This window comes from Zootoca vivipara, chromosome 8 (assembly GCF_965207765.1).
Source record: "Zootoca vivipara chromosome 8, rZooViv2.hap1.1, whole genome shotgun sequence".
NCBI classification, from domain to species: domain Eukaryota; kingdom Metazoa; phylum Chordata; class Lepidosauria; order Squamata; family Lacertidae; genus Zootoca; species Zootoca vivipara.
In genome coordinates this window covers 75,703,073-75,730,811 of record NC_142591.1, presented here as the reverse complement: position 1 = coordinate 75,730,811, position 27,739 = coordinate 75,703,073, and the positions used below count along the sequence as shown (strand labels likewise).

The window sequence follows — 27,739 nt, the reverse complement described above, 5'->3', positions numbered from 1 at the left end:
AAATAGCATTGCATCTATATATATGTCCTAAATAGCAAAAGGGTGTGGCCCTTAGCAGCTTTAATTTCGAAGCATTTTGGTGCTTGAGTGAACCTGGAAGGCCTTAACACCACACGGGAAACCGAAAAGAGCTTTGTTAACAGAATCCATTCCACCAGTACAACTTCCATGCAAGTCAAGCACATGCTTACTTAGGAAAATGAGGTGGAGTCACACCACAAAGCCCCCTGTCCTTGAATTCTCTTTCTCCCTAAATGTTCAATGCAACAATAATGGATGAATCCAGTGATAGGAAGTAGCCGTGATCCCTTGTGGGCGTATGACTGCTCCCATGCTTAACAGAGGGAGACACCTCTGTTCTTCAAGCTTCAGGGCATCATTAGCCCCAGCGAAAGAGACAGGGGTTTGTGCCAGCAGAGCAAAGGACCTCTGCCAACATCTTATGAACACTCATCTCCTGACTTCGCTCCTTTCCAATCTACGCAGCATGAAAGCATCCTTTGTTGTTGTTGTTATGGGATATTTGCAAATCAGAGAGCCGTGCTTTGAAACTCCATTCAATATCCCTCCCCCCTCCCCATCCTTCACATGCCCCAGAAGTTGATTACACAAGTGAAAACACTTGAGTCAGTGCCTTTTCATTTCCCTTTTTCCCCCTTTGGCCTGGAAAATAGCCTTCATATTTGTCTTATTTGTCTTTCGTTGCCCAAAGGTCTCCAAGCAATTTACAACACATTTAAAATATAAATACATTATACCATAAAAACAGAAAGAAACCACCCCACGTAACAGCCGCAGGAAAATTCGGCGGCACACTAGTTAACAAAAGAGCATCGCCTTAGCCCAGCCTTTTCAAAATCGGGTTGCCAAATGTTGGACAACTTCCATCACCCTTAGCTAGCAGGACAAGCGGTCAGGGATGATGGAAGTTGTAGTCCAACAGCATCTGGAGACCGAAAGCTGAGAAACGTTGCCTTAGCCTATCAAAATCCGGTGGGGGGGGGATGTACATCTTTAGGTAAAGGACCCAGGTAATGTGGACCCAGGTGGTGCTGTGGTTAAACCACTGAGCCTAGGGCTTGCTGATCAGAAGGTCGGCGGTTCGAATCCCTGTGACGGGAAGCTATACGCCGGCTCCCTCGGCCAATAATGCGAGATGAGCGCGTAACCCCAGTCGGTCACGACTGGACCTAATGGTCAGGGGTCCCTTTACCTTTACCTTTACCGGGTCACCTGACCATTAGGTCCAGTCGCGGGCGACTCTGGGGTTGCAGCGCTCATCTTGCTTTATTGGCCGAGGGAGCCGCCGTACAGCTTCTGGGTCATGTGGCCAGCATGACTAAGCCGCTTCTGGCGAACCAGAGCAGCACACGGAAACACCGTTTACCTTCTTGCTATTTATCTACTTGCACCTTGACATGCTTTTGAACTGCTAGGTGGGCAGGAGCAGGGACCGAGCAACAGGAGCTCACCTCATCGTGGGGATTCGAACCGCCAACCTTCTGATCGGCAAGCCCTAGGTTCTGTGGTTTAGACCACAGCGCCACCCGCATAAAAAAAAGATATCAATGAAGGCACCAGGCAGACTTCATTGGGGAGAGCGTTCCATAGACTGGGAGCCACAACTAAAAAGGCCCTCTCCTTTTACTTGATTGTTATCTGTATTATTATTTTTTGCAGGTTCAAATTGCCAAAACAGAAATGATTGCCCTCTAACTAAGCTTGTGGGCTGAAGGTAGACTATAAGGCAGCTTTGAAAACTCAAATGACTTGCCATCAGGAAAGATGCTTCTGCATCCAGTTGAAAGAGAACAGGCAGAGTGCCTGCAGTTAAGGATATAAAATTCATTACCGATGGCATGGCTTTCATTTCCTCTTTTATTTGGTAAGTTTGACCTTTTCAAAGCTGCCATTGCGCAGTTCGAAGTTACAACCAGCCCTTCTTGCTTATTCTTATCAGGAATAATTTGGCGGCATGTGAGTCTTCCAATGACCCTTTCAGATGCCTCGGAATGGCGCCCATTTCAGGACTGCTCCCGTACTGTTTTTATTCAGTATTTATACAACACCATGTTGTGCCGTATGTGCATGTAGATTGCAACCTGTAATAGCCATATTTGGAGGAGGCCCATTGAAAACAATGAACATTAACTTAGGCCCATTTATTTCAATGGGTCTCCTCCAAGGACAAAGTTTCTGGTATCATTGTGCATTCATGATTTGTGCTCATGATGTTATTGGGGTGGTTATACACAATCCTGCTTTTCCAGTTTGTGCCTGCAAATGTTTTAGGGTGGACATAGTGCTTCCCCACCCCCAAATGGTGTATGTCTTGTATCTTAAGAATGTAACACAAAAGAGAAATCTGCTGGATGAGGCCAGTGAATCGTCTAGTCCAGCATCACAGTGGCCAACCAAATGGCCATGGGGAGCTTGCAAGCTGGACATGAATACAACAGCATGCTGCTCACCTGCAGATTCCAGCAGCAGTGAAGGTACCACAAAGCCATGAATTTGTCCATAAGAACACAACTTCCTGCTGGATCATAGAATTGCAGAGCTGGAAGGGACGCTGAGGACCATCTAGTTCAACCCCTTGCAATGCAGGGATATGCAGCTGTCCTATATGGGGATCGAACCTGCAACATTGGCGTTATCAGCACCATGCTCTAACCAACTGAGCTATCCAGGCTGATATCCTGCAACTTTAAATACCATAAATACCGCAGGGTTAATTTTTTGGGGGAGGGGGGCGGTCCTGTTTTTGCTGCGCTACATCACAAGAGTTCTTCTGCAGCTGGCAATAATGCGGAAACATTGGGAACAACTAATAAATCGGGTTGAAGAAGAGTTTGGATTTGATATCCCGCTTTATCACTACCCGAAGGAGTCTCAAAGTGGCTAACATTCTCCTTTCCCTTCCTCCCCCACAACAAACACTCTGTGAGGTGAGTGTGGCTGAGAGTGTGTGACTAGCCCAAGGTCACCCAGCAGCTGCATGTGGAGGAGCGGAGACACGAACCCGGTTCCCCAGATTACGAGTCTACCGCTCTTAACCACTACACTACACTGGCTCTCCTCTTCAGCTCCTCTCTTCAGCTTGCTGAAGTGTGGAGGGTCCACTATTAACATCCTATTGGCGTGTTAACGATATGTTGAAGACTACATCCACATATTGAGAATGACAGTAGAGGGTGAGGCAACAGAGGGAAGGAATTTAATGACAAGTGTCACAAGGAGAGGTGTTAGCACTGTTAGGTCCTCTGCAGCAGTAGCAGCTAAGAGTCGTGTGGCACCTTATTCCAGCATAAGCTTTCTCAGAGGTAAGAGAGAGAGACACAGAAGGGATGAATGTAAGCAAACACTGACATGGATAGGGCCCAAAGGTTTAGTGTTCCTACCGACACCTTGACCCCTAGGACCATCCCAGCCTATGTAACCAGCTTCTTACACAAAGGGAAGATGCTCGGCCAGTGCAGTATGGACCAGACACTCCAAAGGAACACCTGGACACAGGAAACGGCTCCATACTATTGGTTTGCCTAGCCCAGTGCTGCCTGCTGACTGGCATCTGTTTCCTAACGTTTCACGCAGAATTATGGCTCTGCGGAGAGAGAAAAACAACAACAATGGAACGTCTAAAGCCAAAACGTGTGTGTGTAGACTGCAAGGCAAGAAAACATTTGTTTCCCGGTTCCTTGGCTTGGAATCAGAGGGAAAAGCGTATGGACAAATGCCAACCAAAGCAGCTTCTTCCATTGAAAATAAAACTTGGGGAAATGTCAGCTTGTCGAGCAAATCTGCTCGGCTTCATAAACCAAGAGCCCACCTGTCTTGCATGGTGTTCCACCAGGTGCCTGGCAGCCCCTCTGTTATTGCAGTTTCAAGGCATAGCCCTGCCGCAATGCCAGCATGGTTGGTGGGCAGCGTGGCTTGGTTTGGCGTGCCAGCAATTGCAGGAGAGCAGAGCATGTCTTTAAGCCAGAGGCAGGTCTCTCCTGCCTGAGCGCTCTTTGCCTCCTGTTTACAAGGGTCTTGCCCTCTGGGTTTCATGGCTCCATCAGGTGTTGCTTAATCCGAGCGAGGGATGAAGGAAAGGTAAAAACAACATAAAGTATGTGGCAACAGTTTCCACCCGCTGTGCGGGGCGATTGATGCAATGGCCCATGTGCTCTTCCCCGTGAAATGCTGCGCTTCAAATTATTGCCAGCATTCTTCCAGCAGCCCTCCCCACTCCTGGAATCGTCACGCTCTGGAGAAGCTGAAAGAGTAACGTGCTTGCAATGAGGATTTTTCTAAGAGGTGTTGCTTGAATGACCACTGCAAGAACTATTGCCTCCAGCAGCTGCCACACCAGTTGGCTGTATCAGATGAGATGGCGTGGCCCCCTCCTTTGGCTCACCCAGACCAAATAGTCACAGGACTCATTCCTGCCCAGAACTGCCCCAGTCAGTGGTCATTCTACCTGGCCTTGATGTACCTTTGTAACACAACAGCCTTATTTACAGGTGTCTCCCCATAATATGGGTGTTGCGTATCGAAAATTGTGTTTAAGTGGGGAGCACCCTCTATAACATCAGCATTTTTCCTGCTTTCCAGTGCTCTCTCCAATTCAGACCAAAATATCCGGAGCTGAAGCTCTGGGGCCGGCTGGCGGATGAACTGGAAAGCGGCTGCTGCTATGCTACCCCACACACCAGCTGTTAGGCGGGGAAGCTGAGCAACCTAAGCAAAGCTGTGCCTGGGGTTTCTTCAGGGCTTCCTCTGCCCTCACTGAGGTCCTCTTTGGACTCCAGGGAGCCACAAGGACTCTCCAGCTCTCTCCCGCCATTTCCTGGTTTGAATCTATTTATTTCCTGGCACCGCACACAGTGGCGTAGCGTGAGTTGCTAGCCATGGGGTGGGGGTGGGGAGGGAGGAAAATGGATGGAGTACGCATGCGCATTCAACTGCCTAATAGTGTCCATGTCCCCCAGGAGATCGCAGCCTCAGAGATAAGAAAACAAGAGTTGTTCCATTGTCTGAAGAGGTCACTTCCTAGGTCATGTGGAGAAGCTGTTTTCAACGGAGCTGTATTGAGGCAGCACCGGGTGTTGAAATGTTGCACCCCTAACAATTCTGCACCCGGGGCAATGCCACACCACTGGTTACACATATATACAGTTGCACATGAGCCAATTCTAATTTCCCCATATTTGTTGTTGTTGTTTAGTCGTTTAGTCGTGTCTGACTCTTCGTGACCCCATGGACCAGAGCACGCCAGGCACTCCTGTCTTGCACTGCCTCCCGCAGTTTGGTCAAACTCATTTTCGTAGCTTCGAGAACACTGTCCAACCATCTCGTCCTCTGTCGTCCCCTTCTCCTAGTGCCCTCAATCTTTCCCAACATCAGGGAAATCCCCATATTTACATCCCCCAATCCCCATATTTACACCCTGCCTTTCTTCCCTCACAGAGCCCAAGTCTGATTCCCAGGTGGTTGCCCATCCAGGCTCTGTTCAGACTCAGGCCGGCTTAGCTTCGGCAAGGAGTTGGCCTCGCATGCCTTCAGACCAGACCAGATTACAGCAGCGTCAGCCAAGCGTAGGCCTTTCCTTAAAAAAGATTTACGGGGTGCTTTGCAACGTGAACTCTTTTACTTAGCAGACTCTGGCAATGAGAAATGACATTTTTATTTACAGAACGCAAGACGTCAACTGCCGGGTGACGTTTTTAAAAAGGAGTTTAAAAAAACAGGTCGGGTGGCAGCGTTTTATGCCTGGCACTCTCCAAGGAGCAAGGGAAATGCTTTCGGCGACAGGTCAGACCTTCAACTTTGCCTGCAATTGGAATACTTGAAATAACAACCAGTTACACAACCACCTGGCAATCAGCAACTTATCTCAGGCGACCTCTTCTAACATCGCATTTTCTTTGTCGTAACAGCCAGCAGAGTGCCAGCTGACTTCTACTGTGTTGACCGGCTCTGTTTACTCTGACTGTCGATTGCTCTCTTAACAGCTTCATCCGGCACCAGGTCTGATCTCCTGACGGTGAGGTTACTGCAGCCAACCTTGGGGCAGCTGTAAAAAGAGAGGGAGAGAAAGTGACCCCAGTAAAATCAGCAGAACGGAATTTTTCACTTTGGTTTACCTTCAGGTCTAGCAGTGGTTTCCACTGGCTACCTACAAGGAATGGGAAAATCGAATATAGAAAGAGGAAGAAGCCCTTTTCTATCCACATTCCCACAGCATTCACCCCAATAGCAAAACACCATTTTCACAATCATAAATACTCTGAAACTGACATGCTACCTCTATGTAGCAGATCCAGTGAACTGAATTATGGGTCAGGATTACTGGAATGTTTCAATGTCTACAATCAAAACAAAAGAGAAGAACGATCTGATAACGACGAATAAAAAGCTGTTTTTATCATGGCAGCTGTGAGGGGCAAGGGATATCGCGAAGCCCCTCCCCTCCTGAGTTCCAGCCCAGCCCCGAGCGAGGCTGAAAAGAGGGAAAGCTCCAGCTCAAGTGGGGAAACAGGAAGTGGTGTCCAAGGCTCTGGCAGGGTAGAAGAGCCATCGTCCCAGGTGGGACAGGAAGGGGGAAGGAAGGGGGGCAGACCAGTCCCCCCAACTCCGGAACTGCGCAGAAAGCGTCGGGGGAAGAGGATGGGTCTCCCCAAGTTGTTATGCTGGCGCAAGACGCGCCAAAAGCCACTTGGAGGTTCTGATTCAAGCTGAACAGATGTGTCTTTGTAAATAGCACTGCCATCAGCACTGTAAATATTCAGCACCAATAAAAGATAAAATGCAGAGCTGTGTAGAGTCGTTACTCTGAAGTAGCCTACTCCGGCCACCGTGACAGCAGCCTTCTGTTTTGCCTAGTTTTCCTGCTCTGTTGTGCTGACTTTTTGTAGTGCGATTTGAAAACGTGTTAAAATGTTGCGTTTCCTAGGTTCTGTTAGGACTCTTCTTTTTCTGAGATCAGCCAGATCAGCAAGGTGCAATGCGATGTTGATCTCCTTCCTTGCTGGGTAGCAGTACTCTGTTTTGGGGAGACACATGATGAGGAATGCAATTATCCTGAGCAGGTGGGAATAGATGCCCCTGGGGATGTTGAACGCGCTGAGATATATGAACATTTCTGCTTGTAGATCAGTCTTAAGTGGAACACAATTTGTCCGTGGTAGTAATAATAGGTAATAGCATTGCAGACTGTAATCTCTGCATATTGTTTTATGCCTTCAAAGGACTTTACAAACGGCAACTTCTATATTCTCACCCTGCTGATGAGTCTGAAGAGACGGGGCGGCGGGGACAGATAAGAGAAGCAGTTTGCCTTGGGCCACACTGAGAAACTGCAGCGAAGCAAATGTCATGGGAAATAATCAATTCTCGCCAAAACCTCAAACTCTGGCACTCGACACCAACAGTATCTGTTTCTTCGGTGCATGCAAACACCACTCAATCATGGAATTTGGTGCAATGCACAGAATTTCCTTCCCCTTGGTATTCTTCAGCAGTTGCTTTTAAGAAAAAGAAACCCAAATTTTGAAGCAGAATTATGCAAAGTTAACAGGGTGCTCTCTACTTGTGGGCTCAAATGTGAACAAGAGTATTCGTTTTATAAATATGCAAAAGGCTCAGAACAACTATATTGAAACTAGAGGGGAAACGGATTTTGCAAAATAGACATTGTGGAAGGGGGTAAGTGAGAGTTGTGGGGGTTTACTTCGACACAGGAGCGAGGCTTTCCTTTTGTGGAAAACACAAAGAAAACTACCAGACCCATCATGCCTAACCTGAAATGATGCTCAGAGTGTCATTTGGGATTTGGGTGCCTCGTGAAGACATTCTTATCCCAACAGGCCTTCCCAGAAGGCAATTCCTGGCCGAGTCACTTTTTTAAATAACAGCATAAAGGTACTTCAAATAAGTATGTACAGTGGTACCTTGACTTCCGAATGCCTCGACTTCTGAAGGTTTCGACTTACGAAGTCGACAAACCCGGAAGTCTTTTCGCCACACACGTGTTCTGCGCCTGCGCAGATGCGGTGCGGGCGGTCTGCGCAAAATCGCGCTTCGCACATGCGCAAAATGGACGCTTCGACATCCGAAGGTTTCGACTTACGAAGAGCGCCGCGGAACGGATCGCCTTCGTCAGTCGAGGCACCACTGTATATGAATATCAATGTACTGCATCGTGGTTTTTATTTTTGCTTTGAGGTTCTTCGTGAATATAAACTGATAAAGAAATAATAATAATAATAATAATAATAATAATAATAATAATAAAATTGCAAAGGAGAAGCTGTATGGGGTCTTTCACAAGAACGTAAGGAAAGCCTGCAAGGTCAGGTCAATGGCACATCTAGTCCAATAACCTCTTCCCACAGTGGCTGGTCAGATAATCATGCGAAGACCACAGAGAAGCATCTGAGCTCAAGAGGACTCCTCCCGACAGTGGCCAGCTATCTTCTGTCTGTCCTGAATCTCCCAACCACAGACCCTGCAAGTGTCCCTATTTCCCAGGGACATCCCTGATTTAGAGACGCCGTCCCCGTTTCTGATTTGACCCCCTGAATGTCCCTCTTTTCCTTAGGACGTCGCCATTTTCATTGGAGAATTGTTTAGAAGACGTCTCAGGGCAGCCCTGTATAGGGAAGGTTTTTAAAAAATGCTTATTTCTGTTTTTATATATGTTGGAAACTGCCCAGAGTGGCTGGGGCAACCCAGTCAGGTGGGCGGGTAATAATAATAATAATAATGGAATAGCACGTCCCTATTTCCCCTGGAGAAAAGTTGGAAATTATGCACCCATCAATCCGACTAACCAGGGAAGAAAGGAAATTGAAGTTCTGTGAGGGAAATAGGCCTTTCTTAACAACTCTCACTAGCCTTAACAAACAACGCTTCCCAGGAATTCTTTCTGGGAAGCCAGAAAGTGTTTGAAGTGGTTCAAGAGCGCTTTAATTGGATGGTGCGAACGTGGCCTTCAGGGTTTTTATTGGGGGGGGCTGCGAGTGTACAGTTCACACATGAACCTCAGGAGTTGGACACCCCCCCCCCCTGTGTCTTATGATGGCCACCCATACAAAAAGTTGTTCAATATGTACTGGAAACTGTTGTCAAAGACTCTACAACGCACAACAATTTGATAACCATTGTTATAATTGTTATTGTGTGTGTGTCGCAACCCAAATGGTTTGAGGCCCCCAAACTCTACTGACCGGGGAGCCCCAATCCAAAGCCTTTTTTATTTTTGGGGTCCTACTCATCACCCAGTGGACTCATTCTGCCTGGGAGGAAGGCACCTTGCCTCAGACTCAGCATTTGGAGTGGGGAGTCAGCACTCATTACTTCTGCGCTGTGTCTCCTCGCTAGTTGCCTTTGCCTTGGGCAAACCGCACAGTCTCACCGTTTGGGGTTTGTTTCTCCCAGTCTACAAAGTGGTTAGGGTAATTATTATCTATTTGGCACATGTTTTTGCCAGGATTAATTAATTCTGGTGAAGCGCCTAGGAAGCCTCAAGTCAAAAAGCAAATCTGCGCGACACAGGAATGCCGATGTTATTATTCGAGCACAGAGATTATTCTCAGCCATTCGGAGGAGGAAGAACCTAGGGTAGGGTGGGGTCATTTAAGGAAGGAGGGAGGGATTTGTGGAGGTGGGAGTTTAAGGTGGCTTAAAATGTAAAAGTACAATATACGGTAGTTGCAATTTTTTAAAAAAAGACAAGCACCCTAAATAAAAAATAAAAAAGCCAGATAAAATTTAATAAATTCAGGCAGCCCCAAATCAAAACAACTCAAATGCTGGTAAAGAAATTCCAGAGGCACGGGGGCTACCACTGAGAAGGTCTCCTCCCTTGTGCTTGCCATCCTGGTTACTTTCAGAAACAAGTGTGTGAGGAGGGCCTCCATTGATGGACTTAATAGGCAGGATGTGTGGCAACTAATGGAAGAGATGTTCCTTCCGATATCTTGCTCCTCATCAGGGCTTCATACACAGAAGTGAGCATCTTATATTGAACTCAGCCAACCGGCAGCCTAGGGGGTTACTTTTAGGAGTGCTATGGCATGATGACGTCCAGCTCCACCACCCAGAAACCTGATGGTTGTGCTTTGTGCGAGATGCAGCCTCTGAACCGTCTCCAAGGGCGGTTGGAGAACACTGCCTTAGTCCCACCACAACGTCTCAAACCGATCCACACCACGCAACAGGATGAGGTGGTAGAATTTTGGAGTGATAAAACAGAGCAGGTAAGAGATAGTGACTTTGATCCTGAGATCCGTGAGACGAAAAATGCTCAGGGGTGAGGAAAACCCAGTCCCCCACCTCCAATCCTTAAAAAATCCTCTCTGGAGGACCAGGAGGTTCTCTGCGTCTAGTGGGGTTGGGATGGGGTGTGGCGCTACTGGGGGGAGGTAAAGGTAAAGGGGCCCCTGACCATCAGGTCGTCGTGTCCAACTCTGAGGTTGCGGTGCTCATCTCGCTCTATAGGCCAAGGGAGCCAGCGTTTGTCCGCAGACAGCTTCTGGGTCATGTGGCCAGCATGACAAAGCTGCTTCTGGCGAACCAGAGCAGCGCACGGAAACGCCGTTTACCTTTCCGCCGGAGCGGTCCCTATTTATCTACTTGCACTTTGATGTGCTTTCGAACTGCTAGGTGGGCAGGAGCTGGGACCGAGCAACGGGAGCTCACCCCGTTGCAGGGATTCGAACCGCCAACCTTCTGATCAGCAAGCCCTAGACTCTGTGGTTTAACCCACAGCGCCACCTGGGTCCCTACTGGGGGGAGGTAGGGACGCCCAAAATTGAGCAGAGGTACCTTGCTTTGAGTGAAATGCAGGTAGCAGAAAATCCCTTTCTGTGAACATCCTTGGATCACAGGATCTAAGCCACCATTTTTCAACCCCCTGCACGATGAATTTTTGCATAACAAAGTACGTTGGGCTACAACATTTCTGCCTGATGTGCCAGCTTTCCGCTTGCAAGGGAGCTTTTGGGTTTAGTTTGTTCTACCCAAGGGAACACTCGAAATGTATGAAGACTACATGTAATAGATGTGCCTGGCCAGAAATTGTGTTTGAAGAGGGTTGTGGTGGAACTACTTAAGAAGTTGCCAAAAGAAGAGCTTGGACATTTCCGCCCGTTCCAGAAAACAAGTCAAAACACAGCATCCCGTAACTGTGCAAGTGCAGATGTTACATTTGCAGCCTCACTTTAATATTGAACTAGGTGTTAATTATACCTTGAGATATAAATTACACTTTGCATCACCTGCCACAGGGGTGATGGGACAATATTCTGCTCAACTACTCCCTTCCTTTAACCCATTTACACGGGAGCAAGGCTCATCAATGTGACTTACTTCTCAGAAGGCACCTGTAGGACTGCCCTGTTAGTTAGTTACTTTCAAGCTGAGGGCACCCAAAACTTGGGATTTTAAAATGCAGTCAGATCAAGGAAATGATGGCGGCTGCACGCCCCTGCGGCTGATCCTCTTGTTTTGTTTTGTTTTCCTCATGCTGATACTCCAAATCAGGGGTAGGCAACCTAAGGCCCGTGGGCCGGATGCGGTCCAATCACCTTCTCAATCCGGCCCACGGACGGTCCAGGAATCAGTGTGTTTTTACATGAGTAGAATGCGTTCTTTTATTTAAAATGCATCTCTGGGCTATTTGTGGGGCATAGGAATTGGTTCATTTCCCCTCCAATATATATATATATATATATATATATATATATATATATATATATATATATATACAGTGGTGCCTCGCTTAACGAATGCCCTGCTTAACGAAATTTCCGCTTAACGAAAGGATTTTTCGAGCGGAGGTTGCCTCGCTAGACGAATGCGTTTTACGAAAAATTTGTCTAGCGATTCGCGGTTTCCCATAGGAATGCATTGAAATTCAATTAATGCGTTCCTGTGGGGGAAAAAATTTCAAAAAATTTTCAATGCATTCCTATGGCATTTGCTAGACGAATTTTTCGCTATAAGAAAAGACCCGTGGAACGAATTAATTTCGACTAGCGAGGCACCACTGTAGTCCGGCCCACCACATGGTGTGAGGGATGGTGGACCGGCCCACGGCTGAAAAAGGTTGCTGACCCCTGCTCCAAATGATCCCCCTACTTCCTCCTGGCACTTCCAGAACATTGTCATGTGCTGCAGAAACGCTGGCTTTCTCTATGATACACATTTCATAGAATCATAGAATTGGAAGAGACCACAAGGGCCATCCAGTCCAACCCCCTGCCAAGCAGGAAACACCATCAAAGCATTCCTGACAGATGGCTGTCAAACTTCTGCTTAAAGACCTCCAAAGAAGGAGACTCCACCAAACTCCTTGGCAGCAAATTCCACTACCAAACAGCTCTTTCTGTCAGGAAGTTCTTCCTAATGTTTAGGTGGAATCTTCTTTCTTGTAGTTTGAATCCATTGCTCCGTGTCGGCTTCTCTGGAGCAGCAGAAAACAACCTTTCTCCCTCCTCTATATGACATCCTTTTATATATTTGAACATGGCTATCATATCACCCCTTAACCTTCTCTTCTCCAGGCTAAACATACCCAGCTCCCTAAGCCGTTCCTCATAAGGCATTGTTTCCAGGCCTTTGCCCATTTTGGTTGCCCTCTTTGTCTGCTATGCATCATCTAGAAAATTTATGGATGTGGCCTCGACTCTCCGGCCCACACGGTACACCTCTCTAGGAATAGTTTAATGAAGAGCAGACTAAAATGGCACTCAGGAGACTCTGGTTCCCCAGGCAGCAAAGCAGGGCTTTTTTTACCTGGAGCGCACTGGAGCTGTGCTCCAGCACCCCTCAGGTGGGCAGCAGCACCTGACTAGCAAAGTCCCGCTATGCTTCACCTGACAAGGAGACCGTCCCCGAAGCGAATATCTTCTACAGGCTCTGAAGAGGGTCTCCTCGCGTGGGAAAGCTGCCCTGTCCCTCCTCCCTCTTGTACGCACCAGCCGGAGAGACAGGGCGGCTAACACACAAATGGGACAAGACGGCATTATGAGTGGACGCATGAAACCGACATGGAAAAAGAAGCACCCGCCCACCCCAACACAAGCCCAAAATTTCTGGACGCAGCATGCAATGTGAACTGATGTGAATGAGCATAATTTGCAGCAGCTCTGAAGCCACCTCCATTCTCCTGATTGCAAATGGTTTTTAGAAATGTTTCAGTATTGCGTTTTGATATTGTTCCAACCCACCCTGGAAGTGAGGAAGGGTTGGCAAAATCCAAGAGGCAACAACAGCGGCCCCAATTTTCACAGAAAGCACTGCTCTGATTGTGTGCATTGCCTCCAAGTGTAAGAGAAAAGTACACTGCGGTTTTTTGTGTGTATTCTGTTGGAAGCCACAAAAAATAAATACTACTTACTACTACAACAACTAGTACAGTGGTACCTCGGTTTATGAACACAACTGGTTCCGGAAGTCTGTTCATAAACTGAAGCGTTCATAAACTGAAGCGAACTTTTCCATTGAAAGTAATGGAAAGTGGATTAATCCGTTCCAGATTACTTAAACTGAAGCGTTCATAAACTGAAGCGAACTTTCCCATTGAAAGTAATGGAAAGTGGATTAATCCGTTCCAGACAGGTCCGCAGAGTACTTAAACTGAAGCGTTCATAAACTGAAGCATGGGTGTAATTGGTTCCGGAAGTCTGTTCATAAACTGAAGCGTTCATAAACCGAAGCGAACTTTCCCATTGAAAGTAATGGAAAATGAATTAATCCGTTCCAGATGGGTCCACGGTGTTCATAAACCGAAAATTCATAAACCGAGGTGTTCATAAACCGAGGTTCCACTGTAATTCTAGTGATAACTTTGCTCTGACTTTTTCTCTCGGGGTGAAGAAGCAACCTCCTTATTTATTAAAAGAACCTACATTTTTTTTTCTTTAAGCTTAGCAAAATCCCCTTCCCCTTCGGTCACGGTTGCTTACCAGGCATTCCTGTCACGCTGTTCCTTGTGTCGGATCAGGTCCAGGATAGCCTCTTCTTCGTAGAAGTGCCCACAGACTTTATTCTTGACAGGGTTTTTCATTTCTACCTGCAATAATTAATCCACCTGCGCTTAACAAAGATCTTGATGTGGTTAGCCATGTTCTTAATTGAACTCCATAGCACTCCATTACCATGGAAGATACCTGCTGAGTACCATTTAATAGTCTTGTCCTATTTTTTAATTCATTTATTTCTTTTGAAGCATCTCAAAGGAACTTCACTACACACACACACACACACACACACACACACCATCTCAAGCCCTATAAAGATACCCACTAGGATCGAAAGCTTCACTTGGAAAGCTTGCTGGAAGAGGGGAAAAACAAGAGTAAAAGGAAAAATAGCCAACATAGCTTAAAAAATAAAAATAGCAAAAATAAGAGTAAATTCATTATCCAAGAGTCAATCTTTATGTAAGGTAAAAAAAAAAAAGGGGGGGGGAGAAACTCCTGGACAGTTAAGTCCAGTCAAAGGTGACTATGGGGTGCAGCACTCATCTCGCTTGCCAGCTAAGCTGATGTTTGTCTACAGACAGCTTTCTGGGTCATGTGGCCAGCATGACTAAACCGCTTCTGGAACAATGGGACAGCATGACAGAAACCAGAGTGCACAGAAAACACCGTTTACCTTCCTGCCGCAGCAGTACCTATTTATCTACTTGCACTGGTGTTCTTTTGAACTGCTAGGTTGGCAGAAGCTGGGACAGAGCAACAGGAGCTCACCCCGCCCTGTGGATGCAAACCGCCAACCTTCCGATCGGCAATCCCAAGAGGCTCAGTGGTTTAGACCACAATGCCAGCCATGTCCCTCAATCTTTATGTAGACAGAATGGTACCATCCATGCACAGGAGGGAGGTGTTAATAGGCTTAAGGAAAGCCCAAGAGTTGGAGAAGTACAAAAAAGCTCCCTTTAGGAAGGGGGCGGGGCGGAACCAGAAGTGGATGGGGAGATAAAAACAAAACAGCTCAACGAGGACTGAGCATGCTCAGTGGGTATAGGACTCCGAGGGTCTATTGCAGGCATAGGCAAACTTGGCCCTCCAGATGTTTTGGGACTACAATTCCCATCATCCCTGACCACTGGCCCTGTTAGCTAGGGATGATGGGAGCTGTAGTCCCAAAACACCTGGAGGGCCGAGTTTGCCTATGCCTGGTCTATTGCTCTCTCTGGGTGTCTATTGCAGTGTGTGTTTGTGTGTGTGTCTATTGTACTGTGTTTGTGTGTGTTTAATGAAGTACACTGGTGCCTCGCTTAACGAATGCCCTGCTTAACGAAATTTCCGCTTAACGAAAGGATTTTTCGAGCGGAGGTTGCCTCGCTAGACGAATTCGGTTTTTTGAAAAATTCGTCTAGCGAATCGCGGTTTCCCATAGGAATGCATTGAAATTCAATTAATGCGTTCCTATGGGCAAAAAAAAAAAATTCAATGCATTTCTATGGGATTCGCTAGACAAATTTTTCGTTATAAGAAAAGACCCGTGGAACGAATTAAATTCGTCTAGCGAGGCACCACTGTACCTCCCTCCTGACCTTGGTGTTGCTGCAGATGGCACGAGTCAGGGTGGTGACATTCAGGTTGCATGAGCGCCCTAGCAAGAGTGCTAGATTGGCTCCACCAATGTGTCCACAAAGACCCAGGTTCAGGTGAGCATCAGTGATGCTGGCATAGGGAGGGGAGTCCTGTGGTTCTGCCCTAATGCCTTCTGCTGCTATGGATAATTATCCATAGCCGTTACTCTCAGAAGCTTAAGGCCAGGCAGATGAATAGAACAGGAGGAAGATAGAGACTGCAGAGTCAAAGTCAACAGCAGAAGACAAGGAGGGGCAGATGAGAGAAGGAAAAAGGAGAAAAGGGCGAAGTAGCATTAACACATTTACATTCTAATCAATCTAATCTAGTTACTTCCCTCTAGGGCAGGGCTTCCCAAACTAGGGTCTCCAGCTATTCTTGGACTACAGCTCCCATCGTCCCAACTAGCAGGGGTCAGGGATGATAGGAATTTGTAGTCCAAAAACAGCTGGAAGCCCTGCTCTGGTGTGACTGTCCAGGCTTTGCACAAAACGTTTAACTGGAACACAGGCAACTTGACACACCCATCTACGACAAAAATTGATATCGTGAGCCGAGGTGAATTGGTTAGGGATAACTAATGAAGCCACGATCAATATACCCCACCAGGTATGAGTGCGTGTTGCCTACCTGCGTGATGGGGCACACAAAGTTCATCTGACTTTGCGTCACTGCAATGTCCTCATCAACCTGTTCAAGTGGCGAGCTCTTTTCCCCATCTGCCTGGACACCGACTGCAACATAAACGAGAGGGTGGAAGACCACTCAGTTACAGACATGGCTGCCATCGTGACATTCACGCCCCCCCCTGCGGAGGTCTACCTTGTGACAACCTGGAAGAGGGCCTTTTCCACTGAGGCATTATTACTGTATTGCCAGTTCATAAGCCACTTAACAGCCCAAGGCAATCAAAGAGATGTGCAACAGCAAGAGAAAAATGGCATAAAGTACAAAAAATGCAATTAGTAAATTCGCTTCCAACAGCGACAACAAAACTATTCCTCTATACCCAGGCCTTGGGCTGATGAAACAATCTTCTAAGGCCTTTTAAATATGTTTGTGGTGAGGCTATAGGTGTGCATTATTATGTTATGTATTTTGTGTTCTCATTTTGTCTTTTCATGCTGTAAACCACCTTGTGATCTTCGGGTGATGGGAGATACATCGATTTCACAAATAAAATAAAAACCACATATTGTGGGCATTGCAACTAGTTCCTTTTGGCTCTCAAACCACCCGGAAGCAGCCCTAGTTATCTGTGTCATCTCATTTCCACAATTTCCAGGATAATTTTGCCATCTGAGTAGCTTCCCATAATTTAGTACAGTGGTACCTCGGTTTATGAATACAATTGGTTCCGGAAGTCTGTTCATAAACTGAAGCGTTCATAAACTGAAGTGAACTTTCCCACTATAAGTAATGGAAAGTGGATTAATCTGTTCCAGACGGTCCGTGGAGTACTTAAACTGAAGCGTTCATAAACTGAAGCGAACTTTCCCACTGAAAGTAATGGAAAGTGGATTAATCCATTCCAGACAGGTCCACGGAGTACTCAACCTAAAGCGTACTTAACCCAAAGCATGGGTGTAATTGGTTCCGGAAGTCTGTTCATAAACTGAAGCGTTCATAAACTGAAGCGAACTTTCCCACTGAAAGTAATGGAAAGTGAATTAATCCATTCCAGATGGGTCTGCGGCGTTCGTAAACCGAAAATTCGTAAACCGAGGTGTTCATAAACCGAGGTTCCACTGTACTAACAGAGCACTGGAGACTTCTGGGATTGTCATGGCTGGCACACACAATTACAGGATGCTTGTGCCTACCAGCGCAACTTACGTGTCTCACCCTTTAAATCTTACAATGTAATATTATTGATAACTTATACTACCCGGGTTTCTAAATGGCTGCTCGCCTGTGGCATGCTAAGGATCTCCTCAAGCGACCCAGCTGGAAACCTTCTGTAAACTGAAGAAGAGTTGAGTCCCTCTTTCCTTTTCAGTGTAAGAGAAGTGTAAGAAAGTGGGCTAGTTAAAAAAAAAAAAAGTTGTCTGGCTATTTCTGTGGACTTGTTTGAAAAGCTGTACCACACTGAGGGGGTGGTGGAGGCTTCTAGAAACCACACACTGATGCATTACTTACTTCTTGCAGCACTGTTTACATACAGGCACAGCCTTTCAGGATTAATTTTGTAACAAAACGAACCAGGTCTACAGTTTGGCCAGAGTTATAGAACAGAACTGCACTGTGTGTGTGTGTGTGTGTGTGTGTTACGCAACCGCTTTCATTCGGAGACACATCCTTCCTTCTCCTCTGCCAAATAAAATCCATTTCTCTTATTTCCTTAAAGTCCTTTATAGTGGCCAAACATCTCCTGGGCACAACTGAGGCTCAAGACAAATGCTGGCTAACCGACCGTATACAGAGACAGCGTTGAAAGGAAGTAAAAAAAAAGTCCAACCCTCAAGCATGCTGCAGAAAAGATTTGGGGCTGTGTATCTGCCAGGAAGAAAAAATGCAGAATGTGCAACTCAATGCATATGCCAGGTTCTGGAGAAATTTGACTCCTATTATTATTATTATTATTATTATTATTATTATTATTATTATTATTATTATTTCCCCTGCCGGTGGTGAAACCTGTTGGGTGGCTTAGGGCCAATCAGCCTTTCCTACCTCACAGGGTTGTTGTGAGGATAAATGGAACCTGGGGGGAACCCCGTATGTCACCCTGAGCTCCTCAGTGAGATAAAATTGTACTAAATCAGGGATGGAGAATCTGTTCCAACTATTCTTGAGCTAGCCCCAGACACTGAACACTCGCCAAAACACTGACCATTGGACATGTTGGATAGGGCAGAATGGGATTCAATGCCTAACAACATCAAAAGGGTGGCAAGTTTAAATAAATACAGGTGGTGACTCTTTTAGGCAAGTCCAATTGACGCATGGCCACCTTTTGGACCCGGAAGAAGGCAGAATAAATGGCAATGTTTGTCTGTCTAAGGCAGAGGTTTTCAACCTTTTTGGGTCCACGGCTCCCTTCCATGACCAACTACAATCTTTCTGCGACTCCTCTGTGCGGCTGAGGAGCCGTTATGGCACCCCTTGCCTGCAGAGCTGGCAGCCTCTCACCCCTTTTCAAACACCCTCCCTTGTGGAGCGTTTCCCCCAGGCTCCTCTCCTTTGGAGTCCGCCCTGCAGCCGTTGCCCCTGGTCTCTGAGCCGCCCCCCGCCGCCGCCGCCCCAAAGAGAGGTGCCCCCTCACACTGCCCCTGGGACTTGTCTGTCCATTCCCAACAGCAAAGGTTTTCGCCTGCTTGCTTGCTTATTCTGAAGCCACCTCAGCTCCTGGCATCCAGCACCCCCTGGCCAGCCCCAGAGGCACCATTCACCTGGGGAGTTTGTCGCTGGGGCTGCTGCAACCAACAACTGTGCAAGCCTTTGGGAGGCAGAGACATGAGAGGGCATCAGAGGAGGGAGGGAAGGAAAGAGGGACAGAGGCCAGTGTTGCCTGCGGAACCCCTGACCATCATTCAAGGTAGCCTAGGGTACCACAGCACACGGGTTGAAAACCTCTGGTCTAAGGCAGTGGTCCTCAACCTTGGGCCTCCAGATGTTTTGAGACTACAATTCCCATCATCCCTGACCACTGGTGCTGCTAGCTAGGGATCATGGGAGTTGTAGGCCAAAAACATCTGGAGGCCCAAGGTTGAGGACCACTGGTCTAAGGGATAACACCCTCCAAAACACAACATAGCCAAAGAAAATGGTCACCACTTGCTTCCAGAATGCCAGCGTTATAGACGTTTGAGCAACAGCCCCAAAATGCCAATCTGGCTGGAATCTGGCCTTAACTATGCAAGTTCCGTAGTTTATTTTTTTAAAAAATAAATTTTTATTTATTTTCGATCAACACTGATACATCATGAACATTATATACATTATATACATCAAGATCCACGACGTGACTTCCCTCCTTTCAGCAGATGGTAAGTTATTTCACTCTTACATCGTATTGTCTAACTCTAATTAGATATATATGTACCATTATGAGAGTTATGTTGTTACCACTAACGTTTTCATACCTTTATAATTGACCTTAGCATATTCAACAAATTTACTCCATTGCAATTTGAACTATGGTTTTCCCAGTAGTGATGTATGGAAGTGAGAGCTGGACCATAAAGAAGGCTGATCGCCGAAGAATTGATGCTTTTGAATTATGGTGCTGGAGGAGACTCTTGAGAGTCCCATGGACTGCAAGAAGATCAAACCTATCCATTCTTAAGGAAATCAGCCCTGAGTGCTCCCTGGAAGGACAGATCGTGAAGCTGAGGCTCCAATACTTTGGCCACCTCATGAGAAGAGAAGAATCCTTGGAAAAGACCCTGATGCTGGGAAAGATTGAGGGCACTAGGAGAAGGGGACGACAGAGGACAAGATGGTTGGACAGTGTTCTCGAAGCTACGAACATGAGTTTGACCAAACTGCGGGAGGCAGTGCAAGACAGGAGTGCCTGGCGTGCTATGGTCCATGGGGTCACGAAGAGTCGGACACGACTAAACGACTAAACAACAACAACAACAAATTTGAACTTTCCTTCGTCCTGATCCCGGATTCTATAGGTTAGATTGGCTATTTCCATGTAATCCAGAAGCTTCGACTGCCACTCACTAATTGATGGAATTTCGTTAGTTTTCCATTTCTGGGCTATAAGAATTCTCGCCGCCACAGTGGTGTAGAGGAAAATTCTTTAATCAACTTTTGCAATTTCATTGCCTATTAATCCCAACAAAAAAGCCTCCGTCTTTTTAGGGAAAGTGTATCTCAAATTTTTTAAAAATTCGTTATAAACCAAATCCCAATTTTTTAAAATCTTTTCGCACTCCCACCACATGTGATAGAATTCTCCCACCGATGTTCTACATTTCCAACACCATTTGTTTTGGGCAAGTTCCATAGTTTAAATGAGGTCCCACTCTAGATTTGCAAAGCGGCATTATGATATCAGCAGTTTTATTTTCAATTCCTTTCCTGATGATCCCTAGCACGGGATTGGCCTTTTTCATGGCCGCAGCATGCTGGGTTGAAGTGGACATCTGTTGTAAACCACTTCGGACTCAGCTCAGTGTGCAATCTGAATCCAACAATCAACAAGAAGAGGGAGGCTGTAAGGTTCCCCAACCACGATCTAGCCAGTGTTGTATATTCGAGTAGGTAGTGATTCTCTTTCCCAAGCATGCAACCTGAATCCTTTTAACCAGGGGATTTGACCTGGGACTACCCACATAGAAAACACACATTGCACCACCAAACTCATTCTTCTACATACCTAGTTTGTGAAGTGAGAAGAGGCACCAGTTTCATCTTACTATGGTGCATGTTGCAACAATTGCTCAAGGAGAATATGCAGAGCTCTTGTGGACTTGGTTGCAGAGAGCTCCTAACTCAATAGTGCCATTCAAATTCAACCACAGCTGAAGGACCAGAGGCGATAGTTTGATAGGCAGGATGTTGTTGTTTAGTTGTTTGGTCATGTCCGACTCTTCGTGGACCAGAGCACACCAGGCACTCCTGTCTTCCACTGCCTCCCGCAGTTTGGTCAAATTCATGTTCGTAGCTTCGAGAACACTGTCCAACCATCTCATCCTCTGTATTGGAGCCTCAGCTTCAGGATCTGTCCTTCCAGTGAGCACTCAGGGCTGATTTCCTTCAGAATAGATAGGTTTGATCTTCTTGCAGTCCATGGGACTCTCAAGAGTCTCCTCCAGCACCAAAATTCAAAAGCATCAATTCTTTGGCGATCAGCCTTCTTTATGGTCCAGCTGTCACTTCCATACATCACTACTGGGAAAACCATAGCTTTAACTATACGGACCTTTGTCGGCAAAGTGATGGCAGGATACACATAGAAAAAAGTTACATGTAGGGTAAAGTGGTTTCCAAATGTGGAGGAGAAGAGTGAGACTCCTTAGGAGCGGGAGAACCGATAATCAGTGGGGTGCAAGTCCTCAAGCGAAGAGGGTCGCAAGGCCTCGGCCTGAGATGCTGCCACCTAGCATAGTTTCAAAAATACCTCAACTGTAGTGACAGACTACGGTAAGTCTCTGTTAACAACCGGGAGGGAGCAGAACAGTGTCACCCGCTGCAGGAATATATACGAGACGTGGACTCTGTCCACATGGCATATAAAAAGGTGTCAGACGCGGTGACTACGATGGGCCGTGCTGTTCAGAATCTCAGTTACATCTAAGCCTTCTTCCATGCGTCAGGCGTGTGCAGATGAGAAGTGGAGTTGGCTGCAGCAAACAAACCGCTTGCTCTTCCTACCAACCATGCCTGAGGCATGTCGAACAGAGAACACTTTCTTCCTCATGGAGATCTTCTGTGCTCGTGGTATGCGCAGTACGTACTTCGAATGTGGACAGGAGCAAGAGAAAACACAATGTGCAATAAGCTGGCGCAAAGCATGCCGGTGTAAATTAAGCCAGCAAAAAGTTACACCAGATCCAAACTAAGGTTCATTCACTAGGGCTGCTGCTGCTCCTTTGCCTAAGTGTGGCAGAGGAAAAACAAGCCTTTAATACAGTGTTCTGTACCAGGTTGCCAGGTCATGTGACCAAGTTGAATGGGCTTAGGATACAGCCCAAGTCCTCTTTCTCTGGCACCGCCCCTGCCACATCCCTGGAACACGCTTTCTGAGATTTACACTGGCATCAGCTCAGCCAGCATTGAGTCAGGATGTGTAGCTTTGGCTGAGTTGTGGTTTAGGATCTGATGCTGGCTGACCCCGGCAGACATAGGAATGAGCCAGCTGGGCTCTGAGATCTGCTTCATCCTACACTGCGCAACCTGGCAGATTGTGCCATAGGGAGCATTTTTAGATAAAATACGTTTAGAACGACAGGCAACTGAGATGAAAGAAAATGAATTTGATGTGAAAGAAATATATCAATTTGTGTTAATAATGGCTTAGAGGGCAATCCTATGAATGTTTACTCGGAATTTAAGACCCACCACATTCAGTGAGACGTACTCCCAGGTAAACGTGTGTAGGATTGCAACCTCAGCCCTATGAATCATAGAATCATAGAATCGTAGAGTTGGAAGAGACCACAAGGGCCATCCAGTCCAATCCCCTGCCGAGCAGGAAACACCATCAAAGCATTATTGACATATGCCTGTCAAGCCTCTGCTTAAAGACCTCCAAAGAAGGAGACTCCACCACACTCCTTGGTAGCAAATTCCACTGCCAAACAGCTCTTACTGTCAGGAAGTTCTTCCTAATGTTTAGGTGGAATCTTCTTTCTTGTAGCTTGAATCCATTGCTCCGTGTCCGCTTCTCTGGAGCAGCAGAAAACAACCTTTTCCCTTCCTCTATATGACATCCTTTTATATATTTGAACATGGCTATCATATCACCCCTTAACCTTCTCTTCTCCAGGCTAAACATACCCAGCTCCCTAAGCTGTTCCTCATAAGGCATTGTTTCCAGGCCTTTGACCATTTTCGTTGCCCTCTTCTGGACACGTTCCAGCTTGTCTGTGGTGCCCAGAACTGGACACAGTACTCCAGGTGAGGTCTGACCAGAGCAAATGAAGTTTTCCTGTATCTGTGCTGGCGTGTTTCCGTTCATCTCAACGGGGCTTGTGTAGTAGAAATTCCTGGGGAACTGTGTTCAAACTCTTTTTTGAGTTTGAGTACTTTTTTGAGTGCTCATATTGCAATATTAGCACTTTAGGTATGGTAAACATTTTCCAGGCATCAGAAATTTTGTTGTGGAGACAGTCACATGGTTTGGGGGGTGGAGGGGGGCGGGGAAGAGATCAGTTTTCAAAACCATGGTTAGAACTTATTCTAAAACCATGCTGGACTTGTTTGGAAAACCATGCAAAAGGAAACCTAGGCAGTATAGAAACCTGAGGGCTTTTGCGACTGCTGAAATCCAATTCACAGGTAAGATTGTGTCCGAAAAACACTTTGAAGCTGTGCAAAAAAAAAAAGTGCCTTGCTTTCTTTTGCAACTCCTTATATTCTCACTCAAGAGATTTGGAAAGATGAAAAGAATGATTGGGTCATATCAGAAACGGTTAAGAAATAAGTCCTGAGCTTTACCCACAGTCAAAATATACAGTGAAGAGCACATATGCTAATTCAGGCTTTGCTTATAGAAGAATCTGGATGACTCTAAATGTTCTCCTCATCTTAACTGATTCTTTAGCAACTGTGACTGATTTGACAGCTATGGCCATTCCTGGACCAAGAAAGCTCTGCCGCAGTAGTTCATGCGCTGCTTACTTCCAGACTGGATTACTGCACTGAAATGCTGGATGTGTGGCTTTCCTTTCGAGCTTGACCTGGAAGCTGCAGCTAGTGCAGAATGCTGCAGCACAACTGCTATCAGGAGTGAGGCCTTGTCAGCATGTAACACCTGTGCTCAGAAATCCGCAGCGGTTGCCGATTTGCTACCAGGCCAGCAGAATTGGCACTATTACAGGTGCCCCATAATACTTGCACTGTGTTTGTTAAGAGTTTGGAACTACTTGCCTATTGAGATCAAACTCTGTTTTAGTATTTTAACTTAAAAAAATAATAAATTCAATTAATAATAAAGACCCAGCATGGTGTAGTGGTTAAGAGCGGTGGACTCGTAATCTGGTGAACCGGGTTCGCTTCCCCGCTCCTCCACATGCAGCTGCTGGGTGACCTTGGGCTAGTCACACTTCTCTGAAGTCTTTCACTTCACTCACCTCACAGAGTGTTTGTTGTGGGGAAGGAAGGGAAAGGAGAATGTTAGCCGCTTTGAGACTCCTTAAGGGGAGTCAAAGGCGGGATATCAAGTCCAAACTCTAATAATGATGATGATGATGTATTGTCAGGGAGCTGCCCAAGAATGCTCTGGAGGGGGAGGAAGGCGAAGTGTCTGAGCAAGAACAGGAAGGAGGGGGCGAGCAGGAAGTGACGGTTGAGAGGGCAGATGGGAGTCAGGAGGTGTCAAGGCTCTCTGAGGCTGAAGCAAAGGGTCAGCACCACCCAGCCAGCTCTAGCACGGACACAGAGATGTTGCCAGTCCCTTCAGCCCAGGAAAGGAGAGGGTTAAAGAGGAGGGCTCAGAAGCATCCTTTGAAGCTGCTGGAGGAGGAGCTGAAGAGCAACACTCCCTGATTCTGACTCTGATGGAGAAACAGCATGAAAGGGAACTCTGCTTTCTACATATGTAAATAAACCCTCGTAAATACCTTTCTGGCTCACACGTGTGATTTGCGAAGGGGAGCTCCACACCTCACATGTACGTTTTAAAGTACTGTCGCATTGAGCATGTGTGTGTTTTTCACTTTCTGCAAATTTCATGAAATGAATAAATTAAAATAAACAGCACTTTCATCATAACCTAACATGCTGTGTAATCCTACCCATGCTTATCAGAAGAAAGCCACACTGACTTAAATGAGATGTATTCCCAGGTTAAGTGGGTATGGAATTGCAGACTCGCTGGAGAAAACAGGATTAAAACGGCTTGCACAATTGTGTTCAACCTTCTTCGAGGTGGCATGGGGTTCAACCCAGCAAGCCTGATGCCGGGAAGCCATTTGAAATAGAGCTCATCCTTTGGATCAGCAGAAGTGTTGCTTCTTTTCCAGGCTTGCAAACTGACACATGCCTGGTCGCCTGCGGTGAGTAAGATCCATGCAGAAGTGACCAGGAACGACAGTTCTCATTTATGCCATAAAGAAGAGATAGGCAGGCAAACATTTTTGTGTACGTATTGTTGGTGAACTTATTTTGCCAGGCCACCATAACCATTGCATGCAGGAGCCAATTAAAACAAGCAAGTCCTTCTGACAATTAATCCAGGGAATTCGCTGCCATAAAACTGTCGGGTCAGCCGGGGGCAAGAACGAGCCCCAGGCACAATGCAGGAACAAATCCAGCCCGTCTCTCCCATCAGCGTTCAGCGTGCAGCTCTAAGGAGTTCCGACAGCCCTTTCCCGACGATTTATTACGACTCATGTCTTCGAGACACTGAGTACATATTCAGAGTCCAGCAGAGATAAAACGCAGATGGAGCCAGGCTGAGGTTGTGTACTAAAAGCTACTTTATTAAGCGTAAGGCAGAACAAAAGGAAAACATGTCTTCTCTCACTGAGAGAAGTCCGAAGAAGAAGAAGAAAACTAACAGATACAAAATACAGCAAACATCCACTCCTGTGATTCCAACAATCTTTACTGGAATGTATAACACAGGCATGTGACCTGCACAGTGATAAAAATAGAAACCCAGCATAGAATAGAAAGCTTTACAGTGGGTTTAGACCAGGCATCCCCAAACATGCATCTTCCTTGACCACTGGTCCTGCTAGCTAGGAATCATGTGAGTTGTAGGCCAAAACATCTGGAGGGCCGCAGTTTGGGGATGCCTGGAGTTAGACAAATTTGTGGAGGAACTGTGTTATCAATGGCTATTAGCCATGTAACTAAATGGAGCTTCCCTGTTCTGGAGCAGTATACCTTTGAACAGGGGTTCCCAAACTAAGGCCCGGGGGCCGGATGCGGCCCAATCACCTTCTAAATCCGGCCCGCAGACGGTCCAGGAATCAGCATGTTTTTACATTACTAGAATATCTCCTTTTATTTAAAATGCATCTCTGAGTTATTTGTGGGGCCTGCCTGGTGTTTTTACATGAGTAGAATGTGTCCTTTTATTAAAAATGCATCTCTGGGTTATTTGTGGGGCATAGGAATTCGTTCATTTTTATTTTTTTTCAAAATATAGTCCGTCCCCCCACAAGGTCTAAGGGACAGTGGACTGGTCCCCTGCTGAAAAAGTTTGCTGATCCCTGCCTTTGAATATCAGTTGCTGTGGGTAGAAAAAGGAGAATGGCAGGGGAAAGCTGTTATCTTCATGGCCCTGCTTAGCAGCTTCCTAAAGGCAACTATTTGCCCACTGTGGGAAACAGGATGTTGGAGCAGGCAGACCTTTGGTCTGATCCGGCATGGTAGTTCTCATGTTCCTCTGAACGTTTAGCTCAGCTTCTAGAGTTGCATGAAAGAGGAAAACAGTACCATATTGGTATAATTCCCCTCAATGCTTCACGTGGAGCTATAGCCCGAAGGAGCTGCTGCCATGGGCGTTATCATATCATCATAGAATCAAAGAATTGTTGAGTTGGAAGGGACCCCAAGGGTCATCCAGTCCAGCCCTCTGCAATGCAGGAATCTCAGCTAAAGCATCCATGTCAGATGGCCATCCAACCTCTGTTTAAAAACCTCCAAGAAAGTACAATGGCAAGAAAAATGGATCAGCTATGCGGAATTGGCAAAGTTACCATACAAACTACGAGAGAAGGACAACCGTGACTTCAAGGAAGAATGGGAACTTTTTACAAACTATCTAAAACGACAACAAAAGGACTTGAACACCTTGGCAGGTTTTGAATAAACATCCACAATTGATTAGTAGAACACAGGATAGATAAGGATATGTGCAATTTTATAACATGCAGAGAATCACATGGGTAAACAAATCAGAGGGGGGAAGCTGAGGGAAGTCATTGGAGGGTGGGAGAGGGAGGAAGGGGAGGGTATAAAAAGGGGGGAATGTAATTAGCTATATTGATTGACAATGTTTTTGTTAAATTTGGTTAATAAATTTTTTTAAAACAAAAACAAAAACAAAAAAACCTCCAAGGAAGGAGAGTTCACAAACTCCTGAGGGAGACAGTTTCACTGTCGAACAGCTCTTACTGTTTATGTGTATTTATGTGCATGTGTGTTTGAATGATATGAAGAGAGCAAAAGTTTATGAGTCACAGTGGTGTTGAGAGCGTATGCACTTGTACTGTTAAAAGTGCCGTGTTTAAATTTTGGCTGCTATTTTTTAAATGTTGTTTCATAGATTATAAAAGCTGTATTGATGTGTTAATAATGAAAGGACTTTTGCTTTCATTGTGATGCTTAGCTTATTTTTTTTAGTTGCTGCTTTCTTAACAGTGGATTTGTAACTGGCTGGCTGACCGAACCCGAAGGGTACTCATCAATGGCTCCTCCTCATCCTGGAGAGTAGTGACTAGTGGGGTGCCACAGGGTTCTGTCTTGGGCCCAGTCTTATTCAACATCTTTATCAATGACTTGGATGATGGGCTTGA

The 27,739-nt window shown here is 46.2% G+C and overlaps 1 protein-coding gene across 2 annotated transcripts in view; it reads right to left on the bottom strand.

Moving 5' to 3' along the window:
* Nucleotides 1-5,653: 5,653 nt before the first annotated feature.
* The window catches only part of NSMCE2 (NSE2 SUMO ligase component of SMC5/6 complex), a 210,996-nt gene continuing 188,910 nt past the window's right edge, over nt 5,654-27,739 (bottom strand). For both annotated transcript variants that reach the window (XM_060277624.2, XM_060277623.2), the window contains exons 5-7: nt 16,224-16,327; nt 13,959-14,065; nt 5,654-6,061 (exon numbers count right to left, since the gene is read on the bottom strand). In XM_060277624.2, the coding sequence (XP_060133607.1) occupies nt 5,947-6,061; nt 13,959-14,065; nt 16,224-16,327 (326 nt within the window). In that variant the 3' untranslated portion in view covers nt 5,654-5,946. The remainder of the gene's footprint in view (nt 6,062-13,958; nt 14,066-16,223; nt 16,328-27,739) is intronic.